Here is a 15,959-nt window from a genome sequence, read left to right as displayed (position 1 = left end):
GAAATAAAATGTCCAGAATAAGCAAATCCACAGAAACAGAAAGGAGAATGGTGGCTCCCAGGAGACCAGGGCACAGGGCAGAGATGGGGAAGGGCAGTCAGGGACAGTGAAATGACTGCTTATCGGGTGCAGTTTTCTTTCTGGGGTGACGAAAATGTCCTGGAATTAGCGGTGATGGCTGTAGAACACTGTACAACACTGCAAACGTACTGGCACTCACTGAATTACACACTTTAAAATTGTTAAAATTATAAATTTTAAGTGAACTTTACCTCATTTTTTTTTTTTTAAGTGGATGCCCTTGGGCACAGAACTTGCTTTCTCATCATTAATCCTTTTTTTACTACTCAATTTTTTCCTTGTACCAAATGGTGTCAGACAACCAGAAAAATAAACACAAACTGATTTCCCAGCTAAGTTAAAAACATCAAAAGTTACTATTAAGGGAGAAATAGTATAGATTCCTGGCCTCTGAATTATGTCCTGCATATTCTTCTTGTCCTCTCTAATCCTATTTTTTCTCCCATTTATGTTATAGTACCACGACAGATGTAGTTCACTGACAGCAATCTAAAAATTGGGGAATTAAATCATTAGGTAAATCATATATACTTCTTCCTTGCACAGAATAAAAACTAAATTTCAAGTGAAACAGGCAACAGGATTGAACAAATGTACCTAAAGTTTTCCCAGGGAAAATTGTGGTCAATTACTCAACAAATAATGATAGTGCAACTTGCTATTAATGAGTTCAAATTTCCTGAGTTTTCCTCCAACTGAAGGTGCTGAAGTACAAAGTTTTCACTAGTTTTTCTTTAGATATAAGGTTCACATAGTGGGGCGTGTGGATGGCTCAGTCGGTTAAGCATCTGCCTTCAGCTCAGGTCATGATCCCAGTGTCCTGGGATTGAGCCCCACGTCGGGCTCCCTGCTCAGCGGAGAGTCTGCTTCTCCCTCTCCCTCTGCCTGCCACTCACCCCCTGCCTGTGCTCTGTCAAATAAATAAAATCTTAAAAAAAATAGTAAGTTTCACATAGTACATATGAAGAATTTAATACTTACTTATCAAGGAAATCCTTATCCACTACAGCAGTGATGTCAAGAAGAGGATTTCCCATTCCAAAGAGAATATTTTCACTAAAAAAAAAAAACACAAAAATGCAAGCATAAATTAGAAATACTTCTGAAAGTAAGTTGATGTATAAAATGCATACAAATATAAAAATAAATATCTTCATTTTACCTTGAAAATAAACATAACATACTAGTTTATTAAACCTTTGATTTGCCTTTTACATTTCAGGTAGCATTTTAGAGTAGCACAAGCCATTTAGAAAGGATGATGACTGGGGCGCCTGAGTAGCTCAGTCGTTAAGTGTCTGCCTTCTGCTCAGGTCATGATCCCCAGGTTCTGGGATCGAGCCCCGTATCGAGCCCCGCATCGGGCTCCCTGTTCAGCGGGAAGCCTGCTTCTCCCACTCCCACTCCCCCTGCTTATGTTCCCTCTCTCTCTGTCAAATAAATAAATAAAAATCTTTAAAAAATAAAAAATAAATAAAAAAATAAAAAGGATGATGGCTTTTAAATTGGATGAAATAGAGGAAACCAGATCCTGTGATCTTTTTTCATAATATTCAACAGCTAATCACTGAAGCTAATTAATTTCAATGTTTTATTTAAGGGGTCCATCATAACAAAGTTCTATACTCAACAAATATGACAGATAATTAACTCTTTTCTAGCTAGTAAGATACCGAACTAACAAAAGTTATTGGGGAGGTTGCAGAAAGTCCTATAGGAGTCCAGCCAAGAGCCCTATCCTTGAACAAGCTGGGAATGACTGTGGTGAGACCTGCCCAATGGGTATCAAAAATGGTATAATTTTTAATTACATTTAACAAACTTTGAAGTCTGTTTTCACAATGATCACAGTATTGATCAAAACCAAGGAAAAGCTAGAACTCCACCGCAAGTGATGCCTTAAACGGAAGCCCAACTGACAGCAAGCAATGGACCAGTGGCCATTGTTCGGTCAGCCTTGATAGGAGGAATCCTTCTAGGTTTTTCAATGAAATTTGCTTCTGTGTAATTTCCCACTGATCTCCAGTTTGCTGAAGATCTCTTGCAGTTGCCTCCACACCAGTTACTATCCTCACCATTTGGAGATCAGTAATATCAATAGGACTGGTACCCCAGAGTTTAAGAGAATGGGATATAACCTATAATTATAGTCTATCGTGATTCAGAAGACTGAATTACAGTATCATATTAAAACAACAGATTTGGGGCACCTGGGTGGCTCAGTTGGTTAAGCAACTGCCTTCGGCTCAGGTCATGATCCCAGGGTTCTGGGATGGCCCAGCATCAGGCTCTCTGCTCAGCAGAGAGTCTGCTTCTCCCTCTCCCTCTGTCCCTCCCCCACTGCTCGGGCTCTCTCCCTCTCTCTCTCAAATAAATAAATAAAAATCTTTAAAAAAATAAAAAATAAAATAAAACACAGATTGGGCAACTATGGCTGAATATACAAAGTTATTTGTCCCTTTTTTCTTTTTAAAGAAAGCTGATTGGGGGAGAGTTAAAATAAAATACATTTATCTATTCAGACTTAAGTTGTATTTGTAATCAGAATAAAAATTTAACAGAAAAAGAAAATAAGTGCTTAGGAGATAAAGGATCAACAGGCAGATACAGTAAACTCGATGATCATTTTATTAGAAAACTTCTCTGATTTATGTATTGTTACTCAAACAATAAAAACTCTAACTTGATTTTTTAAAAAAGTATGGGGTGTTACTGGGATGCCTGGCTGTTTCTTTTTATTCAGTTTTTTTAATTTTTTAGTGTTTGGTTCAATATACACAGTCATCAAACTACCACCAGAATCAAGATAGGGCAGATTTCTAACACCACAAAGTATCTTGCTACCTTCATGTCAATCTCTCCACCCCAACTTGTCCCCTCTCGGTTTTAAGGGCTATATGTGTGACATTTCTTTTTCAGAAGTCAATCCTTTGAACACCTCCATTGTACTCCATTTGAAAATTTAGTATACTATTAATAAGTCAGTATACCCTCTCTGGGCCTAAGGTTGCTTTTTTTTTTTTAGGATTTTATTTCTTTATTTGAGAGAGAGAGAGAGAGAGAGAGCACAAGCAGGGGGAGCAGCAGCCTCCCCGCTGAGTAAGGAGCCTGATGCAGTACTCAATCCCAGGACTCTGGGATCATGACCTGAGCCAAAGGCAGATGCTTAACCATCTGAGCCACCCAGGCGTCCCGGGCTTAAGGTTTCTATAGTCAAATTAGAATGAGGGAAAAGATGAGCACCCTGAATCACAGAACCCTGTTTAAACTTATATTCCTAAACTTATTTGTCTAGCAAAACCTTTTTTTTCCTGAATGCAAATGGACAAGAATACATTTACGCAAAGAACAAGAAAATGCTGGGACTGAATCACTCAAATTTAAGACTGGAAGTAATTTTTTATATATTATTAAGAATAATGATGGGGCACACTTGGGTGGCTCAGTTGGTTAAGCATCTGCCTTTGGCTCAGGTCATGATCCTAGGGTCCTGGGGTGCAGCCCTGCATTAGGCTCCCTGCTCAGCGTAGAGTCTGTTTCTCCCTCTGCCCCTCCCCGCCCGCCATGCTCCCTCTCTCTCTCACTCTCTCAAATAAATAAAATCTTTAAAAATAATAATAATTATTGGGAAAAAATTTAACTGATAGCTTGTTCTTTTATTATTTATTAATTAAAGAATAACCTTTGCCTTGTTATTGCCAAACAATATTACAATTCAGTTAAGGTCATTTGAAGCCATTCTCATAATAAACTAGAATTGTGTGCTTGTCATCTATTCCTTGTCATCCTCCTACTTTCACCCCAAATTTCCTCGTTCAAGAGATCTAGATGAAATTGATCCACCCCAGTTCATGGGACAGTGAGAGTCTGATTAGCTTAACCTTGAGGCACACGAAAGCCAAAACCAATCAGCACAATATATTTCTCTACCCTTATTGATCAGAGATAGGCATGTAACCTAAGCCAGTCAAATCAAAATGGACCCCAAGATTTTTTTTTAGGAGTGCTCACATACAAACAAACTATCTTCCTTCTGAGTAGATATAAATGCAGAAGGTACTGGCACCTTTAGTACCTCAAGGTCCCTTGGTGGGCTGCTTTGGGATAAATCTGACATCACAGAGGGCAGAACAGAAAAACAAAGAAACTGGATCATCGATGAAGTTGCTGGACCAATTAAGCTTCACCTGAAACCTATACCCTCTTTGGACTTTTCAATTACATGTAGGTTAGCTATTTTGTTGATTCCAATCTCAGATTCATTTTCTAATACTAACAGATATAAATTGCATTTCATTTTGTGAATTCGCTTTATTTTGTAATTCATTTTTATTATAAAGCCATAGTATAGACAAGATTGTTAATATTTGCATTACAAATCCATGTTCCATTAAGTTCCTCTTAGGATAAAGTCTTAACTTATTCTCAGGCAGATCTCTTGGATTTCTTTTCCTTCCCTCCATGGGGAGGGTTATATGGATTTTACTTCTACTGTTATTGAAACAGGGGGCTTGAAAAAGTATGTTCAGCCAACATTTGCCATTTTCTTTGTATATGTCCAATAAATGGTAATAGTAGTTCCATATATTTAAATAAATTCCACTAATTCACATATAGATGCTGCTTTGTGTCTTAACTTATAGTTATTTGTAATTCTTTTTTTTTTCTTTAAGATTTTATTTATTTGACAGAGAGAGACACAGCGAGAGAGGGAACACAAGCGGGGGGAGCGGGAGAGGGAGAAGCAGGCTTCCCGCGGAGCAGGGAGCCCGATGCGGGGCTCGATCCCAGGACCCTGGGATCATGACCTGAGCTGAAGGCAGACGCTTAACGCCTGAGCCACCCAGGCGCCCCAGTTATTTGTAATTCTTGAACTGTACATGTAGACTACTTCCCCAAACAGAACTCAATAAATGTAACAGAAGATGCCAATCAAAATTTTAACATAAATCTTAAAAACATAATAAATTAAGATGGTGTAGAAGTTTCTAGGTTGGTGAACACAACTATTGGGAGGGTCGCACTGCCCATGGAAGTTCATTTCCCCACTCCTATACCATTTTGTGATATTGTGGTTTAGAATAAGAAATGCATACTTGGCCTTCATCCTGGTCCCTGGCAAAGAGCTCCTTAAAACTTTAGCATTTCTGGAAGACTGGGATAAAGGTGTTTTGTTATGTTAATGAGGCTACTTTTGGAAAACAACACCGTACCCTAAGGATGGGGGGGGCGGGGAGAATCTCAGGTGACTAGAGGATTAGAATTTTCAGTCCCACCCCCACCTCCAGGGAGGGGATAGGGGCTGGAGACTTAGTTCCATCATCAACCATTTAATCAACTGTGCCTTTGTAATGAAGCCTCCATATAAACCCAAAAGGATGAGTTTTAGAGAGCTTCCAGGTGAGTATCTGTGGAGATTTGGTGAAAGTGGCTCATCCACAGAGCATGGAACCACCTGTCCTTTCCCACATATTGACTTATGCATCTCTTCCTTCTGGGTGCTCCTCAGTTAAATCCTTTTATAATGTTAAAATAAATTTCTAGGCCCAAGATGGAGCCATCTCCTGCCCAGAGTGCCTCATCAGCAAACTAAACTTTTGTGTTCGTGTAAATGGTCCAATTGACCAGAAATGTAGTATATCCGGTTAGCTACTCCCCTTACACGAGCCAACTCTATATTTATTTCCTTGTTCCTTGATCTTTCTAAATAAGGTCAGATATGCAACCCTAGTCAATCACACCATTCCCAAGATGCCCCTTTTAATACTCTATAAAACACACTCTTGCCCAAAATCCCTTGGGAGGAGTACTCCACTGCTTGTAAGGCACTGTACTCCCTGAATCCATGCAGTTTTCCTTTGAATAAAGGACATCAAGCTGTTACCAAATTGTTTTAGTTTTGTTATCTGACAACAATAAACCGTAATCTACTAACTAAAATGCTTCTCTGAGTTCTGTGAACCACCCTGGCAAATTATTGAAACCAAGGAGGGGGTCATGGGAATCTCTGATCTGTAACTGGTTGGACAGGAGTACAGATAATAGGGGCACCTGGGTGGCTCAGCTGGTTAAGCATCCAACTCTTGGTTTCAGCTCAGGTCATGACGTCAGGGTCGTGAGGTCAAGCCCCCCACTGGACTCCTTACTCAGCATGGAGTCTGCTTGAGATCTGTCCTCCCTCCCTCCCCTCCCCCTCTGCTCCTCCTCCCAACTCGCATGCCAGCTCATTCTCTAAAATAAATAAATAAAATCTTAAAAAAAAATAAGAAGTACAGACAATAACCTGGACTTGTGACTGGAATCTGAAGTGTGGGAGGGGACAGTCTTGTAGGACTGAGCCCTTAACTTGTGGCATCTAACGCTATCTCCATGTAGATAGTGTCAGAATAGAGTTAACTGCTTGGTGGTGTTGGAAAACCCACACATTGTACCTGCCCTATGCATCTCTTCCATTTGGCTTTATACTTTATGATAAACAGGTAACAATAAACAAGTATACATTAAAAACATAATAAAAAGGAAAACATTCAAAAGAAATAAAATAGTATCTTAGGCTAGGTTCTCCCAAAAGCAGAGCCTGAGACAAGGGCTTATAAACAAGGCCCTTATTTGAAAAGTGATTCCCGAAAGCAGAAGTGAGAGATGAGGGAGTGAAACAAGAAAAAGGAAAAGTCTACGAAGATGTTACTGAGTTGGCCATGATGAGAAATGATATTGCTCCATCCCATCACTACAGGTGACTGTGGCTCAAACTTTTCAGGAAAACTTTTAAAATGTGATTCAGAGATCTCCGTCTAAAGGACAAAAGAGAGAGAATTTATACAATGTATACAGTGACTACTCTCTCCCATTACAAGAAGTACAAAGCATGGGCCCTAACAAGAAATGCTATTAGGCCATAATTGTCCAAAGCCTGTGTGGAACCTGTTGCAGCAACAATGGCTAGTCTAAGAGGTGGGGACATAATGGGAAAGTAGCACATAAGACGTTTCTATGTTAAAATTATACAATTATTTCTTGGGGCACCTCGCTGGCTCGGTTGGTAGAACGCACAACTCTTGATCTTGGGGTTGTGAGTTGAGTCCCATGTTGGGGATAGAGATTACTTAAAAAACTATACAATTATTTCCAAAAGCAAATACTTTAAACTACTCTCCATCATTGTATCATTAATATGACTTCATTCTAATATGACAAATTAAAACTCTGCTAAAAACATTAATTCTTCAAAATGGCCAGTTTCTTAAATACAAACGCGTACAAACTAGTGTCCAGGCCAGTACACACTAAGACAAGCATTACACTTCTTAAATGGCAAAGAACCTACATAAGTAAGCATTTATTGTGATCTTGTTCTACTAGATGTAAGCATACTGGGATTACTATTTTGTTCCAAATGTTATCAATGTCTTTTTCCTGGAATGGATGCTAAGATGAAAGATACTGAATAATGTTTTTTTGGTCAGTCATTTTCAAATTCCTCATAATTTAGAACCCCAGCAACATAAACCTGTCCTATAATTATTATTTTGTTCGACAGCTAACAAATTTTATGCACTAACACAGATATCAGAGTAAGAGTTCCTGAGAATAATTTGTCTAGGCTTTTGATAAATTAATGTTATCAGCCCTCTGGCTAGCAAAAATGTTTAGTTGCACTATCATGCCAGAATAAATACTGATAAAGAGTGTCTTTTTTTTTTAAGATTTTATGTATTTATTTGACAGAGAGAGACACAGCGAGAGAGGGAACACAAGCAGGGGGAGTGGCAGAGGGAGAAGTGCTGAGCAGGGAGCCCCATGCGGGGATGCGGGCTCGATCCCAGGACCCTGGGATCATGACCTGAGCCAAAGGCAGACGCTTAACGACTAAGCCACCCAGGCACCCAATAAAGAGTGTCCTTAACTGTTCTACCAATCATCGTCTCTTTAAATCCAGAAACCTCAGCTTTATATGTGATTTCTCTTTCCACCACCAAGCACCATCTTACCAGTAACTGCATTTTCTCAGTTTTATTGAACAGTTCTTATACCAGGAACCTCCACAACATCCCACTGGCATTGCTTTTAATTAGGCCTAAATTCATATATTACTAATTATTTGGCCACAATAAATGGCCAAACAGAGTTAACTGCTTGGTGGTGTTGAAAAGCCCACACATTGTACCTGTATATATAAATTCTATACAGTATCACCCGAATTACATTATTTAAACAATCTATTGTATTTTTCTACTTAAAGTCAGCCTAGCTTCCAATTATATATAGGATAAAATCTAAAAGACTTAGCCTTTTTAACATACATGACATTGAATCTAGCTGGAACCTACCGTATTTCATCAAATCTAATATGCCCTGAACTGTAATATATATTCCAACTTTTCATGGTGATTGACAAAACACAATCAGTTATAAAATACATGCTAATTTCAGGGATATTAAAATGGGAAGAAATGTGCATATTAAAATCACTGAAATATGGTGCCTAACTTTATCTCTCACCATTTTAATATATACATCATCTATTTGCTAATCATAATACTTCACTGTTCCTGAAAAAACTGACTGCAGTCCTTCCCCTACTTCTTTTGCCTGGCAAATTCCCATTCATCTTTTTAAAATTTCTCATATGACACCTCTTTCAGATATTATTCTCTGCCCAACTCATACTGAAAGGTTCCCATGTAAAGGTGCACAAGTTGTCCCCTGCACAACTCCAGAGGGTGATGTTCACAGTATGAATGATAGCTTCTGGAGTTCTGTGTTAAGTACTGCTGTCCGTCCTCCCAAAGTTTTATTCATTCTCTCCCCCTAGGTTCTGTAAGTTCTTTGATAAACTTTTTTAACAGTGAAATGACAGAACACTAATTCAAGATAGGTTGTGATAAGTTAAAAAGGAACATTGTGCTCCCTAGAGCAATCACTAAACAGTAATACAAAAAGGGGCACCTGAGTGGCTCAGTCGGTGAAGCATCTGCCTTCGGCTCAGGTCATGATCCCAGGGTCCTGGGATCAAAACCCGCATCAGGCTCCCCACTCAGCAGGGGAGTCTGCTTCTCCCTCTCCCTCCGTCCCCGCTCATGCTCTGTCACTCTCACTCTCTCAATTAAATAAATAAAATCTTAAAAAAAAAATACAACAAAATCTAATAGAGGATATAAAATGAAAAACTACAACATACTCAACTTAGAAAAGGTGGCAGGAAAGACAAAACAACATAAAGGATAATGGAAAACAAAAGGATGGTATACTAAAACCCAACCGTATTAGTAATTATATTAAATGTAAATGGATAAACACTCCCAATTAAAAGATAAAGACTGTCACACTGGATTAAAAACTAAATGGGGCACCTAGGGGCTCAGTTGGTTGGGCATCCAACTCTTGATTTTGGCACAATGGTGATCTCAGGGTCATGGGATGGAGCCCCGCATCAGGCTCCGTGCTCAGTGCAGGATCTGCTTGGGATTCTCTCTCTCCCTTTCCTCTGCCCCTCCCCGCCTCGCTTGCATACGCTCTCTCTAAATAAATAGCTAAAAATTTTAGAAAAACAAATTAAACATAATTTGCTAGAGATACACTTTGCATATAAAGGCATAGAGAGTTTGAAAATAAAAGATTGAATAGAAAGATATTCTATGCAAACACTAATTATAAGAAAACTGCAGTGGCTATATTAGTATCATACAGGTAGACTTTATTAAAGTATAGCTGACATGCAATGTTACATTAGTTTTAGCTGTACAAAACAGAGATTTAACAACTCTATACATTACGTTATGTGCACAAGTGTAGCTACCAACTGTCACCATACAATGCTACTACAATACCATCAACTATATTCCCTATGCTGTAAAGACTTTAAAACTCGGTAGACTTTTTTTTTTTTTTTAAAGATTTTATTTATTTGACAGAGAGAGACACAGCGAGAGAGGGAACACAAGCAGGGAGAGTGGGAGAGGGAGAAGCAGGCTTCCCGCTGAGCAGGGAGTCTGCTTCTCCCTCTGACCCTCCTCCTTCTCATGCTCTCTGTCTCTCATTCTCTCTCTCTCAAATAAATAAATAAAATCTTTAAAAAAAAAAACAAAAAACAAAAAACAAAAAAAAAAAAAAGAAAAGAAAATAAATGGCTTCAAAAAACTTGGGGAAAAAAAATTGAGAGAAACAAATTAGACAAATGCACAGTCTTAACACCCCTCCTTTAGTAATTGGCAAAAGACAAAAATAAGGAAGGAATCACAGTATTGTACATTTATCCTAGAAAAATGAAAACTTAAGTTCGCACAAAAACCTGTACACAAATGTTCACAACAGCTTTATCTGTAATAATAAAAAAAAAAACTGGAAATGACCAAATGTCCTTCAACAAGTTAGTACGTAAACAAATTGTAGTACACCAATACAATAGGTGAACATGGAATAATAAAAAGAAATGAACTATGATATAATTTGGATGTATCTCAAAGACACATGCCAAGTGAAAATAAAAGCCATATCTATGTGTTACATACTGTATGATTCCATTTATATAACAATCTCAAAGTGACAAAATTATATTGCTAAAGAACAGATTAGGGGCGTCTGGGTGGCTCAGGTGGTTAAGCGACTGCCTTCGGCTCAGGTCATGATCCTGGAGTCCCAGGATCGAGTCCCACATCAGGCTCCCTGCTGAGCAGGGAGTCTGCTTCTCCCTCTGACCCTCCTCCCTCTCATGCTCTCTCTCATTCTCTCTCTCACCAAAAAAAAAAAAAAAAAAAAGAACAGATTAGTAGTTGCCAGGCCTTGAGGGGAGGGGGTGAACATAAAGGGATAACACAAAACAGTTTCTTTGTGGTGACAGAACAGTCTAGGACCCTGAGTTAATGGTTACACTAATCTGGACATGATAAAATTTTAGGGAACTATACACCACCACCACCTGGCCAGTAAAAAACAGTGTGTGGAAAAACTGGTAACATTCTAGTAACATCTGTAGTCAACTTAAGAGTCCTGTATTAATAAGGAAAGTTGGGTGAAGAAGAGTGCACAGGAACTCTCTGTACTACTTCTGCAACTTATGTGAGTCTTAATGTATTTCAAAAGAAAGGAAGAGTATATTAAAAATGTTTTAAAAGACAATTGGGGTGACATTATGACAAATAAGAGCCTCCAAAGACCATCTCTTCCATTAAAGCAACAAGACATCCAAAAAAAAAGTCAAAATCAACTTTTTCAGAACTCTAAATATTAACCAAGGGCTTACAACAATCTGGGGAGCATTAAAAAAAAAGGCCAAATACCATTAAAAACAGCAAGCTTTGTGCCATTTTAACTTGCCCTATCCCCATCCCCCTCTTCCCAGCTCCATGGTAGCTTTAAAAAGCAAAATCACACACACACATTGAAAACCAGGAGCCTAGCAGCTACTGGAGGGGTCAGAAGAGGACTGGAGCTCTTTCAAAGCCCTATTTTCAGAGAACTGCTATTATTTGAGCTTACAGGCAGTCCCCTGAAAAACCCCATTCCTGAGGCTTCTTATTTGACCTCAGAGCTTGCCCAGCTCTAACAGCCTTTTCCCCAGGGGAATTTGTCAAAAACAATCAGCTGCAATCGTTTAACATCCCAGCTTCTGAAGCAGTTGGCCCAAACAAAAAGCTAACCGAAAAACTTAAAAGGAAAAGTGGGGGCATGAAATATCCATAAAGGGTTCTGAAAAGTTCTGAATATTCCTGAGAATCTAGAAGGCCATGTACATGTGCCCAGAGCTGTGGCATGCTCAAGAAAAACCTGAAAGGTCCTAAGCAATCATCTCTGAGCCATAAGCCTCTGCACAAGCAGGAAATAAAGGTTATGGCAGAGTTGTAAGCCTGCCTGAGTGTGAAACATATGCTTCTACAAGCACACACAGCACTCAGCAAAGATTGGGAGACAGTAACAAGCATTGGCAAGAATGTGGAGAAATTGGAGCACCTGGGTGACTCAGTCGATTAAGCAGCCTGCTCTCGATTTCGACTCAGGTCATAATCTCAGGGTCCTGGGACTGAGCCCCCATGTTGGGCTCTGAGCTCAGCGGGGAGTCCGCTTGAGGATTCTTTCTCTTTCTCTCCCTCTGCCCCTCCCCCCTACTCACATACCCGCAGGCTCTCTTTCTCTCTCTCTCTCTCTAAAATAAATCTTTTTTTAAAAATTTTAAAATCTTCTATCCTTTTACCCAAAAAACATTCCAGGCCCAGATAGCTTCATTACTGAATTCTATGAAAAAGGTAAAGAAAAAATACCAATCATACAAAGCTACATTATGACAGTGTGGTACTAGCCTAACAATATACAAACAGATCAATGGATCAAAATAGTGAGTCCTGGAAAAAACCTACACCAATCTAATCAACTGACTGAGGACTCTTTCAAGAAACTCTTAGACCACAGCAAGAAGATAGTTTAAGATGGATCACAGATGTAAATGTGAAAGCTAAGACTATAAAAGTGGTCGCTAGAGGCTCTAGGGACTCCAGCGCATCCCCGTGGCGCTGCGCTCGCGGTTTCGCCTTTGCGCCCGCGCTCACCCTGTTCTCCCACTTCTGTGGGGCCATAGTCGTTCCGTGTGGAGAGTCAGTCCCTGAACTCATGGGCTACACTTTCCTAATGCCAGCAGTATCAGTTGGAAATATCGGACAGCTTGCAATGGATTTGATTATTTCTACACTATGTGTAAGAATGTTTACTTCTATACCGATTGTCTTGTGCCAATGGTTGGAAACAATCCATATGCAACTGCAGAAGAAAACTGAACAGAACTCAGTATAAATGCTGAAATATATCCATTGCCTTCAAAGAAGCTAGTGGCTCTTCAGTTAAGATCAATTTTTATTAATTATAATTAAAGCCATTCTGTGAAAAACTGCTTTCCTGGGTGAAAAGTAGTAACTGTGCCAGTTATTGTTCTTTCAAGCATTCATATCACCCTAATGATCTACAGCTTCGCAGATGTTCTAAAGAAATCCCAATGGTGGGGGCACCTGGGTGGCTCAGTCGTTATGTGTCTGCCTTCGGCTCAGGTCATGATCCCAGAGTCCTTGGATGGAGCCCCACATCAGGCTCCCTGCTCAGCGGGAAGCCTGCTTCTCCCTCTCCCACTCCCTCTGCTTGTGTTCCCTCTCTCGCTGTGTCTCTGTCAAAATAATATTTAAAAAAAGAAATCCCAATGGTGGTTCTGCTGAAATTTGTTTCAGAAGGAGACAATATCCCAGATGCATTAGGTCTTGTTGAGTATCTTAACAAATGGCTTCAGATAATCAAACCATGTTTACAGTGTGATGACCCCACAGCATCTGCCTTGCAGTGGAAAATGCCAAGTTCGTGGAGATTACTCTTTGGCAGTGGTCTTCCCCCTGTGCTTTTTCTAAATCTTTTTTCAGTTTTATACCTTATGTCACAAGACATTTATTACCAACACAACTGTTAAACAACTATATAAAAAGTTATATTATCTGAGGATGTATTAGAAAATAAATCTTTTCACAAAAAATCTCAAAGAAAATGGATTAACAAAAGTTGTTTTGCCATGCTTTTCACTATACACAACAAATGGAAATTTTGTACAATAAAATATTTCCTAAGTAATTTTGTCTAAAAAAAATAAAAATAAAACTCTAAAACTTCTAGAAGAAAACGTAACAGAATAGTTACACAATTTTGTGACAAGGATAAGGAAAGACTTCTAAGAACACAACAGGTAATAATCATAAAATAAATCAAATCTATTAATTTGACTTCATCAAAATTTAAAACTTCTGCTCCCAAAAGATACTAAAATGGAAAGACATGGCTCAAAGTGTGGAGAAAACATCTGCAAACATATCGAAGTATGTGTGTGAGAGTGTGTGTGTGTGTGTGTGTAAAATTTGAAAAACTGTGTCCAGTATATAAAGAGAACTACAAATCAGCAACAACATGAAAAAAAAAAAACCAAACTGTAGGTTAAAAGACTTAAACTGACAGTTCAAAAGAAAAGATAAGCAAATGGTATATAATCACAACATCATTAGTCATCAAGGCACTGAAAACTAAAACCATGAAATACAACTACAAACCCACCAGAATGGCTAAATAAAAAAATGCCAAACATTGTTAAGAATATGGAATAACTTGGAGGCGCGTGAGTGGCTCAGATGGTTAAGTGTCTGCCTTCAGCTCAGGTCCTGGATCCTGGGATGGAGCCCCGTGTTTGGCTCCCTGCTCAGCAGAGAAGTCTGCTTCTTTCTCTCCCTCTGCCCCTCCTCCCAGCTTGTGCTTTCTCTCTCTCAAATAAATAAATGAAATCTTAAAAAAAAAAAAAAAAGAATATGGAATATCTGGAAGTTTCATAACACCACTAGTAGGAATGTGGAATGTGTTCAGTTTTCCATTTTGAAAAAGCTTGGTGGTTTCTAAAGGTAAATAGACATCTATCCTAGGACACAGCAATTCCACACTTAGGTATTTACACAAGTCCATACAAAGGCTTAAAAAAATGTTCATAGCAACTTTATTTATAATAACCAAAAACTAGAAACAACTCAAAGTCCACCAACAGGCTGTTACTATCTCCATATAATGGAATATTACTCAGCAATGAAAAGGAACAAACTACTGACATACACATCAAAATGGATGAATCTCAAAATAATTATTGAACAAAAGTAATCAGATAAAAGTAAATAGACACAAATAATACTTACTGTATAATTTCATGTATATGAAGTTCTACAACATGCAAACCAATATCTACCGATAGAAATCAGAAAATGGTTGCCCGGATAGGAGAGGGAGTAGGATTGATCGAAAAGAGGAAGGGGAAATGAACATGTTTTATATATTGACCTGAGTTGTATTTATACAAATAAATAAATATATATATATTCATATTCAAAATTCAGTGAACTTCGGATCTGTGATTTTACTATATGGAAATTATATCACTGACATTTTTTTTCACTAGCCAAGTGAATAAAGAAATATTTATGTCCCTTAGGCTCTGTAAGGCCAATTCTTGCATTTGTATTCTGAATATGCCTTCTTGCACACTCAAGAAAATGATTTCTGATAAGGTAACTGATTTAATAAAACTTTTTTTTTTACAAAAAATTAGAAGTTTATAGTCTTCCCTACTAATGAGACACTAACTTATGTAGTAAATCTTTTTTTTTTTAAGATTTTATTTATTTGTCAGAAAGAGAGAGACAGAGAGCACAAGCAGGGGGGAGCGGCAGGCAGGAGGAGGAGCAGGCTCCCCATTGAGCAAGGAGCCCAATGCGGAACTCGATCCCAGGACCCTGGGATCATGACCTGAGCCAAAAGCAGACACTTAACCGACTGAGCCACCCAGGCATCTCAAGTAATAAATCTCTTTTTGACCAAAAAAAAAAAAAATCTCTTCCCTCCATCCAGCTTCATCTGTTTTTTTGCTTCCTAAAGGATCATTCTTTCCGTCATACAAATAATGTTGACAATTTCAGCCGTCCCCACCCCAAAAATCTCCATATATATCTTCAACTATTATTAATTCCCTGCTGCCCATTACAGTAAAACACTTATAAAAGATAGTCTATGCTCTGTTAAATAGTAAGTTCCCTTAAACTAGATAAAATTGTTCATTTTATTTAATTCTTTTAGTTATCTCTACACCCAACATGAACTCAGGACCCCGAGATCCAGAGTCACACGTTCTTCCGACTAAGCCAGCCAGGCACTCCAAAACTGTTCATTTTAAATTCAATTTTCAGAAGTACATATGTGACATGACTAACACGTATAATTTGTAGCTTAAACATTTTTATGTTACTGTCATTTTTTTAATGTTATTGTCTTTAAATCCTCACAATAGCCCCATTGGGTAGGTATTGCAATTATCTCTATCTAAC

The 15,959-nt window shown here is 38.5% G+C and overlaps 1 protein-coding gene across 2 annotated transcripts in view; it reads right to left on the bottom strand.

The window, feature by feature from the left end:
• Nucleotides 1-15,959, bottom strand: part of ADK (adenosine kinase) — a 507,044-nt gene that overhangs the window by 463,525 nt on the left and 27,560 nt on the right. For both annotated transcript variants that reach the window (XM_021699549.2, XM_021699550.1), the window contains exon 2: nucleotides 1,063-1,137. In XM_021699549.2, the coding sequence (XP_021555224.1) occupies nucleotides 1,063-1,137 (75 nt within the window). The remainder of the gene's footprint in view (nucleotides 1-1,062; nucleotides 1,138-15,959) is intronic.

The sequence above is a fragment of the Neomonachus schauinslandi genome, chromosome 6, assembly GCF_002201575.2.
Source record: "Neomonachus schauinslandi chromosome 6, ASM220157v2, whole genome shotgun sequence".
Classification (NCBI taxonomy): Eukaryota; Metazoa; Chordata; class Mammalia; order Carnivora; family Phocidae; genus Neomonachus; species Neomonachus schauinslandi.
This window is presented reverse-complemented; position numbering and strand designations above follow the sequence as displayed.